Genomic DNA, 17,133 nt, shown 5'->3' on the forward strand with positions numbered 1-17,133 from the left:
AAAAAGTTAACCATTCTTGGGTTCAAAATTGAATATTGGCATACTTCTCAATTCCTTGGAAGGTCGCTGGTTTTGCCTGAAGTCCACTGTCCGAGTTGGGTCCGGCCTGTAAATATACAGGATACTTTAGTTGTAACTACTTTGGCCTATGCTACACTCAGTATTCAACGGGATTTTGTGTATGTAACTTATAGCGAATTTGTTTATTCAATCCGGGTTGGAACTGGATGAATTTTTTGTGTTCATTTGCTCCTATCTGACAGATAAAATTCATCCAGTTCCAACCCGGATTGAATAAACAAATTCGCTATTAGATCCGGAAGGTACAGAAATAAAACACAATCATTTCTAAAGCGAATGATCACCAAAATAGGTCAAAGTACTGGTCGCGATACATATTAGTGCTAAAGATAAGGTATGTACTGCAAAAAATGTAACGATTTATTAGGATGTTCAAAGCGCAACCGTGTATAATCTCAAAATTCAAGGAGATTCAAATCGGGAGTTTTTTAAACCTACCATTTTGCCTTATCACATTTCGACATTGAGAAGGCGCGTGATTTTTATCTCCCAACGATTAGGACTGCCCTAGGCGTCCGTCGTCGTCATGCGAGGTTACTCACGTGGTGAATCGTCGCAGGTCAAACAAAAGTGTTCAGTTAGCTAGTGTACGTTTTTTTGGGCGACGTCCACAAGCACTACCGGATGGAAATTTTCGTCATACGACTATCATGGTAGGTACTCACACACAACACAAGGATCAGACGTTTGTTATCAAAACAACACGCGCCGCTATTTACGTGCACACCTCGAACAGGAAAACGAAATGATAATTGCAGACGAAGGTCAGCTCACGCCTCTAAGCATCGTGATTAATGTGCATTGTTACCGTTGCGTTGACTTGATAAGATTATACGTTTAACTTATGTTGAAATCTAAACAGAACGGGTTTCGTCTTGTCATATTATAAATTTTGACGTAGGACTACGTCTTTGTTTACTATACTGGGACTGGGTAGCACTTTGTGAAAACGAAAATAGAAGTGTAACGTTTGAGTGAAAGATTTCAAATGCATATAACTACTAAACTACTGAACGAAACTGAACATTTTATATGTCGTTGGATAGATAAAATTACCAGCAATTTTATGGGGGGATAAGTGAGTAATTTTAAGGAGGGCGTAAGAGGGGGCTCCCATACAAATGAGACACAAATTTCCTCAAAGCTTGAGAACTAATCAAGCAAATGAAACCAAATTTGGCATGTGGAGGTTTCAGAAGGTAAGATTTTTTTCTACGGTGAACTAAGACCCCTCCCCTCTTTAGGAGGATACAAATACAAATACTCCCATACAAATAATATACAAATTACTCATAACTAGAAAACTAATCAACCAAAAGGAACTAAATTTAGCATGTGGGGGTTTTTGGAGGCATGAATTTATTTTATGATGGTTTGAGACCCCTCACGCCTGTGGTAGGAGGATAAGGATTCTCATACAAATAAAATAGAAATTTTTGCCTATGTGCCATATTTTCTGCTATGCAACAAACGGTAAGCTGTGAAAGTAAACTAGTAAATCCTTCTCGGTGCAAAAGACAGTGAATCGACGCCGCTAACTTACGTGTGTGTGTCATATTTGCGATGAACGTGCTTTGGTTTTAATGTTGGTTACAAATAACATTAAAGGTTAAAGTAAGATTATTGAAACATGTCACGCTACGCATAATCATATTTAATACGATAATCTGAGGGCTGGTCATTCATTACTATTCCAACTTTTATAATGCACACAACTGATTTTTAAAAGTAATCTCTATGCCTTAATGGTTGCAGGTGTTGTGCTTATGAACCCCCATCCACGTATTTTCAAAGCCACCATTGCATTCAATGAAGAATTGAATCTGAATCTAATGATCTATCTAATCTAATGATCTGATATAGTCCTACGTCACCCTTTCGTACAACCCTTAGGGCTGTATACCTTGTAGTATTTTTAAAAGGTTTTTTTTTAATTAAAACTCGGTATGCTTATTGCTAATTATATTACTTAGTTGATGCTGGTTCTTAAACCTCATAGAATCACTGGCAGTGTCATTACATATTTCTACTAATTCACATCACGTATCACTTGGCTAAGATAAGAAAGAATCACGTTATTACTTAATCGCGTCGTAATTTGTTTGCAAACAGTACTCAAGCAAAATAAACATATATGTTCCCTGATTAATTTTAATGTCAAAGTGTAAAATAACATGTGTTCATTATGCCACAATTCGTTTTTTACACAGCAATAGTAATTACGTTTTGCGCTTTTTAAACCAACGTAAAGAACTAATTTTAGATAAAAAGGATTTTAGTTTTCGCTGAGTTTTTAAACTGTTTATAAAATATGAGTTGTTCAAATTGCTAATTTGAGAGCTTCATTTTGTACCAGACGCAGAAAGTTTCCTTTCTGATTTATTATGACCTGATAAGAATAATCCTCTTTACTTCCGTGATTTTAGCTTAGAGCGGTGGTTGTGGATTTGTGTAGTTATTTTTAAACAAATTGTATTATAACTAAACTGAAAAAAGATTCAACTGTAACTAACTGAAAAAATCGTGAAAGTCTTTAATATACCATGCACCCCGCTAATGTGAATAACATTTTATCCTGATTAAGCGGGTTCAGCTCAGCTAAGAATTCACAGAATCAGCACAGAAATGATTCTGTGATAATGCTTTTCTTTGGCATTAGTTTTGGGGCACAAACCTTTCTAGATTTACTACAATAAAATGACCACTTTAATTATTCATCGTTGAAAATATGCCACCACAGCAAGTTACTACGACATCGTACGACTACCCGCCGTCTCTAATGCCACCACAGAAGGTCAAATAAATTTACGATTGAGATTTTTCGTCTGGGCAACGTCTAGCCGTGGCCGTTTCGGCTCTTTACATCATCATGATGAGAAAACATAGGCACAAAAACACAAGACAAAAAAGTGTCAGTTAAATTTTACTACAATCAAATAAAATCCACAGATACTCATATTGTAATGACTTAAATATATATGAAAATTTTTAATTAGTTTTTTCGACATAATGTTTTTATGAACACATTGGTTATTACGAATCATAAATTATGTAAAAATCATTGCTCGTCTTAAAACGCAAATAAACAAACTCTACTGTTCAATGACGGAAGATTTCCCCTATGGGTAAAAAGATATGGAGGAAAAAAAGAGGTAAACATGTTTGCGGTACTTTTTGGTTTGCATGGTGGAGGTCATGGTGGTACAATTTGATAACGGGTTGTTTATGTTTTGAGCGAACGTTTTGTTTTTGTTTTGGTTACCAGTTAACGCCTTTTCTTTCACATTCGAGCGAGATAGCCGCCGTTGAAGGTTTTCCTCGATATGCAATATCATGTGTTTCCTAAAAAGGCTGTCAGTAGATCCGATGATAATAAAATATTGATAAGCTTATTTTTGCTGTAAACAGATTGCTTTTGAATCCACCAACTTGGTAACTTATAACATGCAGAAACAGTTCCTGTTACTCGGAATCGGTGGGGGTCGCTAGAAAAAGGCTTATTTACTGTATCAATGTACCGGTTCATCAAAACAATGTTGACCTATTTCCTACAGAGTGACTCACAATTGACAATGATTTTTTTTTGCACTATTTATCCTCCAAAAACGGTATAGATCGTTAAATGACCTTCTTGGCTACCGGTTTTGCTTCCTACCGATCAAAACAAGTCGGTCAGTGTCAGTGCTTTAGACGGTGTGCCAATGTTGGACCATCAACAACTAATGACTAATGTACATAGGCAATGTGTATGTGAGTGCGTCTCGAACTGTTTCACGTGGTAGCCGCACATTTGTTGTTACCCATTGCGATGTTGTTGAAAACCTTGTGTCGGTTTTTACCGAATTTGTTTCAAGAATATCAGCAATATTTGACCTAAAACTATACCATTTTGTTTCACTCAAAAAAATCAGCACGTCAAGTTTACGTGAAAACATAGGTAATTCTCATCCATCACACATTTCATGTAACATGCACGTGAATTGTTGGTAACTCGCACTCATACTAACCAATTTACGTGCAATCCCGGTAAATTTGATCAATTTTCCCATTAACTAGTACATGAAGTTCACGTAAGTTGCTGTACAGAATTTTACATGATTTTTCACGTGGATGCGACGTGTCGATTTTTTTGAGTGTTCACAAATCAAGGCTAGGAATAACTTCTCGGAGCACTATTCCTATGAAATTTTAGAACTTTCATTGAACTGGTAATGTTTTACACGCGTATAATTCAGTATATTTTCAATAGATTTCAGAAATATTTGCTCTACTCGATTGGAAAATCTTCTAGGGGAACAAGGGGTAAGAAGGCCCGGCGGGGTAAGAGGGACAACATCGATTGCGTCAAGAAATCCTTAAATTTTCTACAAATGCCCAGGTAAGTTTTGTTTAGTAGCCTATCTAAACACTTTCGAGACAACCTGTGGCACTCGACCGTTTCCAACGTCAAAACTAGAATCAAAACAAACTTTTCGTTCGCAGTGTCTTCATGCGATATAATTTCAGCAGTAACAAATTTAGGGTTTTTCAGCAAAAAAAAACTATGTATTTTGTCGTTTCTCTTACCACTGACTTTAATTGGGCAATTCTTGTTCTGTGTGTGGCGGAAAAGGTATATAAAATAGTACGGATTGAGAGATAAAAGCAAAATAATGTATATTGTTAACTAGGGGTAAGACGGTCCATTTTTCACGAGGTAAAAGGGCCATACGTCATAGTGCTCATAATTGCCTAAAGTTCTTCTGTTTAGTGTCTTAATAGATTTAAAATCCGTTTTAAAATCCGTCCTTCAAAATTTGTTATCATCGGAACTAAAAATCACTACAATGATACGAAGCTAACGCGCATGTATTTGTGTAGGACGGCATGACAAATGTTATTCTACAACATTTCTGCAGGTCAGGCAAGTTTTCCTGGCTGTAGATTAACGACAATGCCTTGCATGAGTTATTTTCATTTATGAATGACGGAAATTAAAACGATTAGTCGACATTTTCTTTTTCGTCGCACGAAAAAACGTAGGACATTTGACTGGTAGGACTTTATGCAGTGAATCAACGAAAGTAAAATTTTACTTTTTCTTGTTGATGATTCAATTTCTGTGACGTACCTCCAAAGGCAAAGGCGAAGGCGGAATCGCAGTTTTGATTTAACAAACACTGCTAGTCATAATCTGAAAATTTCATTACAATCAGTAGAGCAAGAAAAATCTCTCATATCTTCATAAACAAAGGTGCTCGTTCTGAAAAGAACGGTTTTTGGTAAGTAATAAAACAGTCTGTTACGAATTTGGCCTTTAGTTGGCAGCAAACGGCTTGAATGTTCGACAGTGCATCACCTTTGGTAAGGGCAACCCGATGCAGAAGAAGTTTGTCGTTACGGATGACTAGCTACAAATGACATAGGACGATTCTAGTTCTCTTGACAGGTGCATCATGGTTGGTAAATGGTTGGATAACGCGTAAAACAGACCCCATTGTGGTCCCTAGCCTCTTATCTAGCAACTCCTACCCCTACCTCCACGTGGTACCAGCTGGAATACGAGCAACCTTAGCGGAGATCGGGTAACCAACCCCGGTGGAAACTAAGGTCGTATACCAACAGGGGAGGAGGCACAGTGTGTCTCGACACTGCAAGATGGCAGCCCCATCACGAGATTCGGTAGCGTAAGTCCTAGTACGGCTACCTATCTAAACAAAAAAACTTACAACAAGAGTCAAGAAATATCTTCTCGGGATATTCGGCATGGACCAAGGCGACGAAATAAGGACATGGAATGGAGACTTGGTACCTGGAACTGCAGATCATTAAACTTTGTTGGTGGCGACAGGGTGCTGCTCGATCAGCTAGAACCCCGAAAGTATGGCATCGTGGCAGTGCAGGAGATCTGTCGCAAAGGCGAGAAGGTGTGGAGGATCCGTGGTGGCAGAGCCCGATTTTTCCAGAGTGGTGGAGTGACAAACGAGCTGGGAACGGGCTTCGTAGTGTTGGGCAAAATGCAGAATCGCGTAATGGATTGGAAAGCGATCAACGAGAGGAAGTGCGTGTTGAGAATAAAAGGCCGTTTCTTCAACTACACCATCATAAACGTGCATTGCCACACACGAAGGTAGACCCAACGACGAGAAGGAAGGTTTCTATGTGCAGCTGGATCCCTGCCAAATCGGCAGGGAAGCAATGTATAGACCGGTGATCGGGCCCCATAGCCTGCACACCGACACGAATGATAACGACCAGCGATGCATCAATTTTGCGGCTTCCCGAGGCTTAGTGATCAAAAGCACCTTCTTTCCTCACAAAGATATCCACAAGGCCACCTGGAGATCACTTGACCAACGAACCTCGAACCAAATCGACCATATTCTCATCGAGGGCCGGTTTTTATCGAACATCACCAACGTACGCTCCCTACGGAGTGCGGATATTGACTCGGACCACTACCTAGTAGGAGTACATGTGCGCTCAAAACTATCGACGGTTTATACCTCACGACAAAGTCGCCCTACTCGGCTAAACATTCGGCAACTAGACAACCCGCGAACTGCCGAAAACTACGCGCGCGTACTGGATGAAGCTCTGCCTTCTTCTGTGGAGCTAGATGCTTCGACCCTCGAAAACGGATGGAGTAGGATACGCTCGGCTGTCAACGAGGCCGCAACCGCGGTGCTAGGTGTAGAAACCTCGAGTGCACGAAACGATTGGTTTGACGGGGAATGCCAAGAAGCGATAGAGAGGAAAAAAGAGCTTGGGAAAACTATCTGAGCATCTGAGCACGAGAGAGAATTTGGCCAAGTATCGACGAGCGAGGAATGAGTTGACCACGATCCTGAGAAGGAAAAAGCGCCAGAAGGAGGACAGAGATCGTGAGGAGCTTGAACAACTATTCCGGGCTAATGATACCCGCAAGTTTTACGAGAAGGTGAACCAAACTCGCAAGGCCCACACACCAAATCCACATGTGTAGGGACGAGGGAGGGGATCTTATCACAAACGAACGCGAGGTGGTCGACAGGTGGAAGCAGTTCTTCGATGAACACCTCAACGGCGATATAGCAGCAGGAGACGCAATGGAAGTTAACCTCGGAGTACCTACAAACGACAACAGCGTACCGGCTCTCGATGTCGAAGAGATTCGACGAGAAATCGGTCTGCTGAAGAATAATAGAGCCGCCGGGAAGGACCTACTCCCGGCAGAACTCTTAAAAAATGGCCAAGAACCGGTAACGACACTTCACTGGCTGATTTCAAGGATTTGGGAAGAAGAGAAACTACCGGAGGAGTGGATGGAAGGCGTAGTCTGTTCCATCTACAAAAAGGGCGACCGGCTAGACTGCTGTAACTACCGCGCCATTACGCTGGTCAACGCCGCCTACAAGGTGCTCTCCCAGATTTTGTTGCGTCGTGTATGCCCAATAGAAATAGGGGGCGTAGGGCAGTATCAGGCGGGTCCGTGCTACTACGGATCAAATGTTTACTCTCCGACAAATCCTTCAGAAATGTCGAGAGTACAACGTGCCCACGCATCATATTTTCGTGGATTTCAGAGCAGCATACGATACCGTTGAACGCGAACAGCTATGGCAGAAAATGCACGAGTACAGTTTTCCGGACAAACTGACGCGGCTGATCAAAGCTACTCTGGAACGAGTGATGTGCTAAGTGCGCGTTTCGGGGACACTCTCAAGCCCTTTCGAATCGCGCAGAGGGTTACGGCAAGGGGATGGACTGTCCTGTATGTTATTCAATATCGCTATTGAAGGTGTGATCTGGCGAGCGGGCATTGAAACGAGGGGAACAATCTTCAGTAAGAGTAGCCAACTCCTAGCCTTTGCAGACGACCTCGACATCATTACTATCATTATCATTACGTGGGACGGCGGAAATTAATGCGTTGAAAACCAAATATATGGTAGGAAGAGGCTCCCGAGATAGTAACGTTTGCCTCCCACGGACAGTGACTATTGACGGCGATGAACTGGAAGTGGTTGATGAGTTCGTATATTTGGGATCTCTGGTCACCGCCGACAATAATACGAGTAAAGAGATCCAACGACGCATTCAAGCTGGAAATCGAGCCTACTTTTCCCTTCGCAAGACGTTTCGATCAAGGAGCATACGACGCCGCACAAAGCTGACGATGTACAAAACGCTAATCAGACCGGTAGTCCTCTACGGACTTGAGACAGTAACTTTACTTACGGGGAAGACATACGTGCACTTGCCGTTTTTGAACGAAAGGTGTTGCGGACTATTTTTGGCGGAGTACAGACGGAAAGCGGAGAGTGGTGGAGACGTATGAATCACGAGCTACAGGCACTGCTTGGAGAGATTCCAATCGTACACCTGGCGAAAGTTGGGAGACTACGGTGGGCCGGCCACGTCGCAAGGATGCTGGACGACTGTGTAGTGAAACCCGTTCTCTTCAAGAACCCCACCGGCATCAGGAATAGAGGGGCTCAACGTGCTAGATGGCTCGACCAGGTTGAAGCCGGCTTGCGCGTGTCGAGACGCGCAACGAATTGGCGACGAGTAGCCCAGGACCGAGTACAATGGAGAGGAATTCTTGATACGCAAGAGCCACCCCGGCTCTCGGCTGAATAAGTAAGTAAGTCAGGAGCATCACAAAAATTTACCAGATAATGGGTGCACCTGCATCAACGTATTCAGCGTAATTTCCCTTTCGCAGCGAATTACCCAAAACTGGGGAACAGCACAACTTATTGTTTGTTATTGTAACGAGCCAACCGGGACGACTTATTCTTCTTTCTCTTTTGATTACTGGTTTTCGGTGCCATTCATATGGTGTTGGCATGCTCCGCAGTAAACTGACAGCACAGCGGAGTATCCCTTGTTTTACTTCAATATATTTCAGGTACAATTGTAGTCCGTCCCATTTTCAAGTTTAGCCATTTCGTTACTTAGTCGAACCTTTTTTGCCGACGGTCATAGCCAAAATCGTGCATAGAAAATGACACTGTATATAACCAAATTAGTTAATTCGTGGGTTGCATTGCATAGTGATTATAAAATTCTGGTCTCAAGCAACTTATCTTCTTCCTCGTTCAATGAGAAAAGCACATTTTAAGCTTGCTTGATCGTTGAAACCTAAGTTCATGAAAGCTCAGTCGCCATCGCCAAATATTTCACAATGGTTAGAAAAATGGTTAGGTTTTGAGTACCAAAAACTTACTGACTTCAGCCACGTAGCCAGAAGGGGGGGAGGCCCAATTTTGATTTTAACTGTTTTATATGCATATTTTTTCGTATAGAACTACAATACACTAAATGTATTGTAATGTATTATATTTATAAGCAGTCAGATATGCATATAATGTATTAGGAGCCAAGATAGGGCTCCTGGCCCCCACCTCTGGCTACGTGGCTGACTGACTTCTAGATCGATTTTCGATATCTTGACATCAATCGATCGGAAAATTTTCTACGCACCGATTTGAATAAAACCTATACCGCCTATCATAATGATAGTCCAGAAAATATCTATTTCCCGTAATGGCTGCCAGTGTTGTGAACGGAGCGTCGCTGCAATCGCTTTTTCAGGCCGTCCATAATTGATGGTCCGTTATTTTTATAGGAATACGTTCACTTTGGTAGCGTCAATAATGGAAACAAAGGCTTACTCTACGTTACATTTGAAATGAGCGTATCTAACAAATGACCGTTTATCTTGCTCTTGGGGAATCGATAGCTTTTATCCTTTGCTATAATTGTTACTACGTGTGTTAAAAGAAAGAATTTCGTGAAAGGATATAAATGAAAGGAATACGAAATTAATCTGTTTTGTTGGAATCGGCAGATCAGCAAAATATATTGACTATTCAGTTTGTAAATTTTACTGGATCCAATAGAAGGAAACAGTTATAAACGTAAACAAACTGGGAGAAAGCTTTTTACAGTTTTACCAGCGGGATCAGCATAGAAGAATATCCACTTGCCCGTTTTGTTTTTGTTTGCACACATGTGCCCTTTTGCAGTTTCGTATTTCTAATGTTCTTTATCTGTTTCCATAGATTTCCACGAGAAATAAGTAGAATAGAAAGGTGCGTCAATTCAACTTTTTTGCAATAAGCATTTTTGCGATGATAACTTTGAAATCTTCGATCAAACCAAACGACTTCGCAATCAGTCCATTCCAACATTTTGTTTGAACAGTCTTGAGTGATATAATAGTTTCTAAATAATGTATTAACAAAAGAATTTTATAGACAACACTCACTCACCTCAAAATGTAGTTTCATGTTACACTCAGCTAGGGTAAGCAGCTTGGGCTTGGGCTTGGGTAAAGAGGAACGGTATACTTGGGTAAATAAGCATTGCTTCAATTCTTTTATTTAAATTTTCGCTCTTTTTCCTTCACGTCTAGTCCCACTCTGTTTGGATACTATTGAACACCTTTGTTTTATTGCTTTCTTCTACTGTCCCCTCCATCGATTGTAAAAACTACCGTAGTAAAAAATTAAAAAGCCATTCGTTGTACGAAACAAAACAATGAAAAATAAATATAAAATGTATCAAATGGATTCCCCGTAGAGCGGTAGCCTATGGAGTTATCAAAAAGCGTAATACATTTCTTGTGAAACATTTCGTTACCATATAAAACTTTTCTGAGAATTCGAAACACGGCAGCAAATTTTCCCGCCCGACCCTGCCAGCATGTGTGCTGCGAATGGGTACAACAACACCGCCCATCGGTAGTAAATTGTAAATATTTATAATATGTGTCATAGTCTTGCTCCCGTTAACAGTTTACTTTTCTGCGCTAGATTTTCGTTAAATTTAGACGCTGCTACTGTTTGGGATTTTGCAAACCAAGCACGGACGACGGTATGCAGCAGCAGCATTCGTCCGAACAACCGTTGCCAGCACAATCAACGGGGGGAAATGCGTCCATAGGATGTTTACAGGGACATTCCACAAAACGTATCCAACCAATGGTCGTCATTTAGCGGGTGGAACGTTTGTTCTTCTGTGTTGTTCAGAATGCATAAAACGAACAAGTGGCAGTTACCTGTCACTCCGAATCGTGTCGGTTCCGAGCGTGCGTCGGTTAAATAACGGCAGCAGTTGCAACTTTCATTCACAAAGTTATTTTGGTGACCGAACCACAGTCGTGGCGAGATGTAGCTTGATGGAAAGAAGACTATGGTTAGAAGATTTTGTTGCAATCATACCTACTTTTTAAATACGTTTGATTGTTTATGGTATCCTACCATTATACTAATTTTGCAACACCCAAGCTGCTTGAAGTTAAATTGGGAATTGTGAACAGTTTTTACTTTTTCATGTTCTTTATATACTATGATCTTAAACAATAAAAAGATTATTAGCCAAACATGCTAGCCAAGTACTAGCCAAAACATGCAGTTGCTTGTCGTCTTTCTGAAGCTATCTTAAAATCAAAACGCCACACGTTGCCAATTAGCAACTCCTGGTTCGAGATAATGCTTCCGACTACAGTGCCGGAATCGTAAATTTTCCAACGTGCAATGGCAATGAAGGCAATTTTTTGACGAATTTATGTCAGGTGCCGGTAACGAATCAGGAAGCCTCAATGCCGCATGTGTAGAAAATAAATAATCAAAACAGAGAGAAATCAAAACATAAGGTCTATTTTTGGAAAGTGCACCGCACCGGGCCATCCGCTGCTAACGAGTGGAGCATATATGTGAAATAATAACGTATATAACGATTCAAAGAGAAATTACGGTTAATAACTCATTCGCATTCAGTTTTACTATTACTACGATTGGAATGGGGCTGCGTTACTGCTTGTTCGTTTTGCTTCTCCAAGACTATTGTTTTTTCAATGGTCTCGGAGTTGGAACCAATTTACAGTTACTGTTCAACAAACAGCTGTAAACAAATTATAATTTTCAATACACTTTGATCCGTGAACCGTGATTCTTTTCATAAATAATTTCTCGTGTCGGATTAGGTCGTAAAAAGTTCTCTTTATTTCAGTGCAGAAATTATTGCTTGGATCACAGAAAACTGATCAATTTTCCATCACAAATTATGTAAAAGTAAGTTACATGCAGGGATGGTATAATCACTTTGACTCAATTCACATTCATTTGACAGTACCGTTTCAGTCATGCAGAATTGGAAAAAGTTATATATGGGATGATTGAAGAACTAGTTATTATCTACAACTTTTCTGAATAAAGTATTGCTGTATTTTTTGTATTGACGGTGCTACAATGCTAGTACCTCTTTAGTGACTAAATGAACGTTCATTTAGTCATTAACGAGTTACTAGTATTGTAGCGCCGTAACTACAAAAGATACAGCAAAACTTTATTCAGCAAAATTGTAGATAATAACTAATTCTACAAATGTCGCATATAAAACTTTGTCAAATTTTGCTTGGCTGAAACGGTACTGTCAAATGAATGTGAATTGAGTCAAAGTGATCGTGCCATCCCTGGTTACATGTGTTCCCTCATTCGACTTCACTGCGAATACTACGATCCAATTGACCTTAGCAGAATCCAGAGTATTTTCTATATATCAAGTATTCAGCAATGTAGGTAAAAGTTTCAGTTTTTAGTTTAGTTTAGTTATTTATTTATCTGATAGCGTAAGTAAACTTTTTTTGTTTGCTATCTCCGAAGGTTACAATGGTACATTATTTTTAAAAATTCTTAATATATTACGTACCAACATAAAAATTAATGACGATTCAAAAACTCTAGACAGCGCTTTTTAAAATGTGCTTCCGTTGTCGATTGTTTGACCACAGTGGATAAAGAATTCCAAATTCCAACACCGCCTATGAGTAGTGAGTTTGAGTAGCTGTTCATGTTATTGCGTGGAATAATCACATTTTGGAGGCGACATCCTTGGGATGGTACCAGCTTCTGAAAGAGTGGAGGTGACTCATATGAGCATATCGGCTAAGTCCATACACGGTACGTACGCAGAAATTAAGGGCAACTCGTAATCGGCACATGGGATTAGCGCTTGGATTCACATGTAATACATTACCGACAAGGAAGTAAGGTCTCAACCTCTGCATATCGTTTCGGCGTTGTGTGAGCAAGACAATGTCGTCGGCTAGGTCGAGGTCATTTAGCTGCTCCATCGTCAGAGGATTCCAAGGCAATCCTCAGTTTGGTCTACCGACAATTGCTCCAACTAATATCTCATCCATAACGATGAGAAACAGAAGCGGTGATAAAATGTAGCCCTGTCTCACGCCAGCAGTAACCCTTATAGGGTCGGACAAGACGCCGTCGTGCAAAACCTTGCAAGAGAACGCGTCGTACTGAGCCTCGATGAGATAGACTAGCTTATCTGGAACTCCTCTACGCCTAAGTGCGCCCCGGATGTTTTCGTGGTTGAGTCGGTCGAACGCCTTTTCGAAATCAACGAACACCAGCAGAAGAGAGTCCTGGAATTCGTTGATCTGCTCCAATATAATGCGGAGCGTTGTGATATGGTCTACACATGATCAGCCAGTGTAACGCCCCTGCCCGGATTTAAGTCCCGGAAGATATTAACCGCGGTAGTCTTTCACTTATAGCGTTGACCTAGTTTGTCATTTTTGCTAAAGTCACCAAAACGCGCACCGGCGCACGGTCGCGTTTATTATTCTTTCTTTATTATTCTGTTCACCACGATAACCTCCGTTTTATGATGCGCTAGCTCCAGTTTCTTGGATAGCATCCAATATTCAACAATGCTTATAGAGTGGGCAGCCGTCAACTCAACTTCTCTGATAGATTCACCGTAGACTTCCAAGGTTATGTCGTCCGCAAAACCAACTATCACCACCCCTACCGAGAACTTTAGCTTCAACACCTCTTCATACATGACGTTTCACAACAGCGGGACCATTATGGAACCTTGCGGTGATTGGAACGCACTTCTGTCTGACCCTCCTCTGACCTAGGTCGACTTTTCCTAGGCATGGTAGCGTCACATGCTCGCGACAGTACCTCAACCAAATGATCAGCGTTCGGATCGGGCGTACCGCGATCACCGCACTCTCTTCGGATCGCTTCCACAAGTACTTCGGGATCGAAGTATGATGTCTTCCATCCACGGGTGGTTGGAGTGTCGGCTCTACTCGCCGCCTGCCGCCTCGTTATCTGACCGACACCATAGCGGACCGCTTGATGGTCACTGTGAGTGTAGCCATTGTCTACCCTCCAGTCTCCTATCCGACCAGGACTGCCGAATGTCACGTCGATTATAGACTCCACACCGTTCCTACTGAAGGTACTTGTGGTGCCGACGTTGACCAGATCTGAGTTGAGCTTTGCCAGAGCTTCAAGCAGAATCCGACCCCTATGGTTCATGCGACGAACCACTCTACCGCCCAAGCGTTAAAGTCGCCCGCCACAACCAACGGCCTTAGACCAGTCAGCACAACTGATACTCGGTCTACCATCCGCGTAAACTGCTCGATAGACCAACTCGGCGGAGCATAACAGCTGCAGTAGAACACTTCACCTACTTTGGCAACCGGAAATTCCTCGTCTGCAGTTAACACAACCTCTTGAACCGGGAACCTGCTTGTCGTCCATATAGCCGCCGTCCCTGAACTAACCGACACCCAGTTACCGTTTCCGGCAAGGATGCGGTATGGGTCCGAGATGATTGCAATGTCCGTCAACGACTCAGTAACTGCTTGGCACAACAGCTGCTGGGCCGCGTAGCAGTGATTCAAGTTCAGTTGCGTTACCTGCACTACGCCCGTGTTTTAGTCGCCGGCGCGCCAGCCGGGCACTTCGGGTCTCCTGTTGTGTGCTTAGCGTCCCGTTGGCCGGTACATATCAGGCCCATGGGTGGCGCAGCACAGTCCCTCGCTATATGGTACGTACCACCACATCTCCTACACAAGTGGCTTCGGTCTGGCCCCTTACAGCTCCAGGACCTGTGCCCTCTCTCAAAGCACCGGAAGCAGGCCTCCGGCTGCTGGAACACGCTCAGTGGGCATACGGACCATCCCACCTTCAGCTTAGCCACTTTCAGGGCTGCATTTCCGTCTACTAGTGGAAGTCTTATAGTTGCTACCTGGGTTCCCGCGGGTCCCTTGCGCAGACCAACTGTACTCGGTAGTCACCACCATGTTATATTGCTCCTTGACAGCTCGTGTTAGTTCGCCCGCTTGGGTGAACTTCGTCTTTGTTTACTATACTGGGACTGGGTAGCACTTTGTGAAAACGAAAATAGAAGTGTAACGTTTGAATGAAAGATTTCAAATGCTAATAACTACTAAACTACTGAACGAAACTGAACATTTTATATATCGTTGGATAGATAAAATAACCAGCAATTTTATGTGGGGATTAGCGACCAATTTTAAGGAGGGTGTAAGAGGGGGGCTGCCATACAAATAATATACAAATTTCCTCATAACTCGAGAACTCATCAAGCAAATGGAACCAAATTTGGCATGTGGGGGTTGTTGGAGGTATGAATTAATTTTATGATGGTTTGAGGATAAGGACTCTCATACAAATAAAACAGAAATTTTTGCGTATGAGCCATATTTTCTGCTATGTAACAAGCGGTAAGCTGTGAAAGTAAACTAGTAAAATCTTTTCGGAGCAAAAGACAGTGAATCGACGCCACTAACTTACGTGCCATATTTGCAATGAATGTGCTTTGGCTTTAATGTTAATTGTAACCAATGGCCCTTTTAAAGGCCACAAGCGAGTTAAAGTAAGATTATTGAAACATGTCAAACTACGCATAATCATATTCAATACAATAATCTGCGGGCTGGCCATTCATTACCATTTCAACCTTTATGATGCACACAAGTGATTTTTAAAAGAAATCACTATGTCTCATTGGTTGCAGGCCTTGTACTTATGAACCCCCGTCCACGTATTTTCAAAGCCACCATTTCATTCAATGAAGAATTGAATTTGAGTATTTCCCTCTTCTCTTTTAAAAATTCAATTAAATAATGGCACTAACAGATTCTCATAAACATACATATTCCAGAAATGCAGTTTACATTAGTCCTTGATCTAATGATCTGATACAGTCCTACGTCACCCTTTCGTACAACCCTTAGGGCTGTATATCTTGTAGTTTTTGAGTTCAAGGATCACGCACATCCGCGCCAAGACCCTTCAACTGATCATGCCCTCTCATGGCCTTTAAAACTTCCGAATATTTCGGCCCCTCAATTATAAGGATAAGGGCATCGCCTTTGCTCCTCTTTTTCCTGGCCACTTTCGGTGGAGCTCGATCCTCCTCTTTCTTCCTGACCTTCTTCTTTTTGACCAACTCCCACTGGTTGTCGGACGCTAACAGCATCTTGTTACCCTCAGTGGGCATTTCGGTTGGCTTACGACCCTCTGCTATCAGGTGCTTCTTCGAGCCCGTGGGGGTTTCTTCCCCTGGGGACTGCTTGCGCGTTTGGCGGATGCCTTGTTGTCGTTAGACTGCTTCGTAGTCACGAGGGCTACGGTATGGTCAGCCATTGACGGGCAGGCATCCGTTTGTGCAGACCTCGATACAAGCGTCTTCTCGGTTTCTTTCTCTGTCACTTTTACTCGCACTTCGAGCTCGCTGTGCTCCTTCGTCGCAGCACGCATGGTGCTCCGAAGCATGAGCAGACTTTGTTTCAGGTCCTTCGCTAAGGTGCTGCGACCTGCCACGAAATCGATAATGGCATCGAGGTGATGAGAAGCCGCTACCACTCTTGGTAGCATGTCTCTCTTGCCTGCCACTGCTTTTATTAGCGATGGGCCGTTCATTGCTGCTTCCGGTGTAGATGCAGTTGGAGCAACAGGTGTGCCGTTTCCTTTTCCGCTTACGCTGGCTTCTGCTACGGTATCCATCGGCGGAGATCTCTGGATACCACCTCTTGCGAACGGATTATCTAATCCGTCCGCGCTCACTGAAGTTAATGTTTTAATATTTTGATTGTTCATATAGAATCCCACGAGTTGAGCGAAAGGAAGAGTCCGCCGCATCAGAGCCCCTTATGATGCGGTAAGGGCTGATTACTGTGGAGGGCGCTCTGGTACTCCACAGGCTCCGTTTGAGGCTGAGTATTTGTAGAACCCC

At 42.2% G+C, this 17,133-nt stretch overlaps 1 protein-coding gene across 3 annotated transcripts in view; it reads right to left on the reverse strand.

Annotated features, from left to right (window-relative positions):
• Nucleotides 1-17,133, reverse strand: part of LOC128738405 (xaa-Pro dipeptidase) — a 203,817-nt gene that overhangs the window by 12,509 nt on the left and 174,175 nt on the right. For all 3 annotated transcript variants that reach the window (XM_053833501.1, XM_053833502.1, XM_053833503.1), the window contains exon 6: nt 45-106. In XM_053833501.1, the coding sequence (XP_053689476.1) occupies nt 45-106 (62 nt within the window). The remainder of the gene's footprint in view (nt 1-44; nt 107-17,133) is intronic.

This window comes from Sabethes cyaneus, chromosome 2, assembly GCF_943734655.1.
Source record: "Sabethes cyaneus chromosome 2, idSabCyanKW18_F2, whole genome shotgun sequence".
Taxonomy (NCBI): Eukaryota; Metazoa; Arthropoda; class Insecta; order Diptera; family Culicidae; genus Sabethes; species Sabethes cyaneus.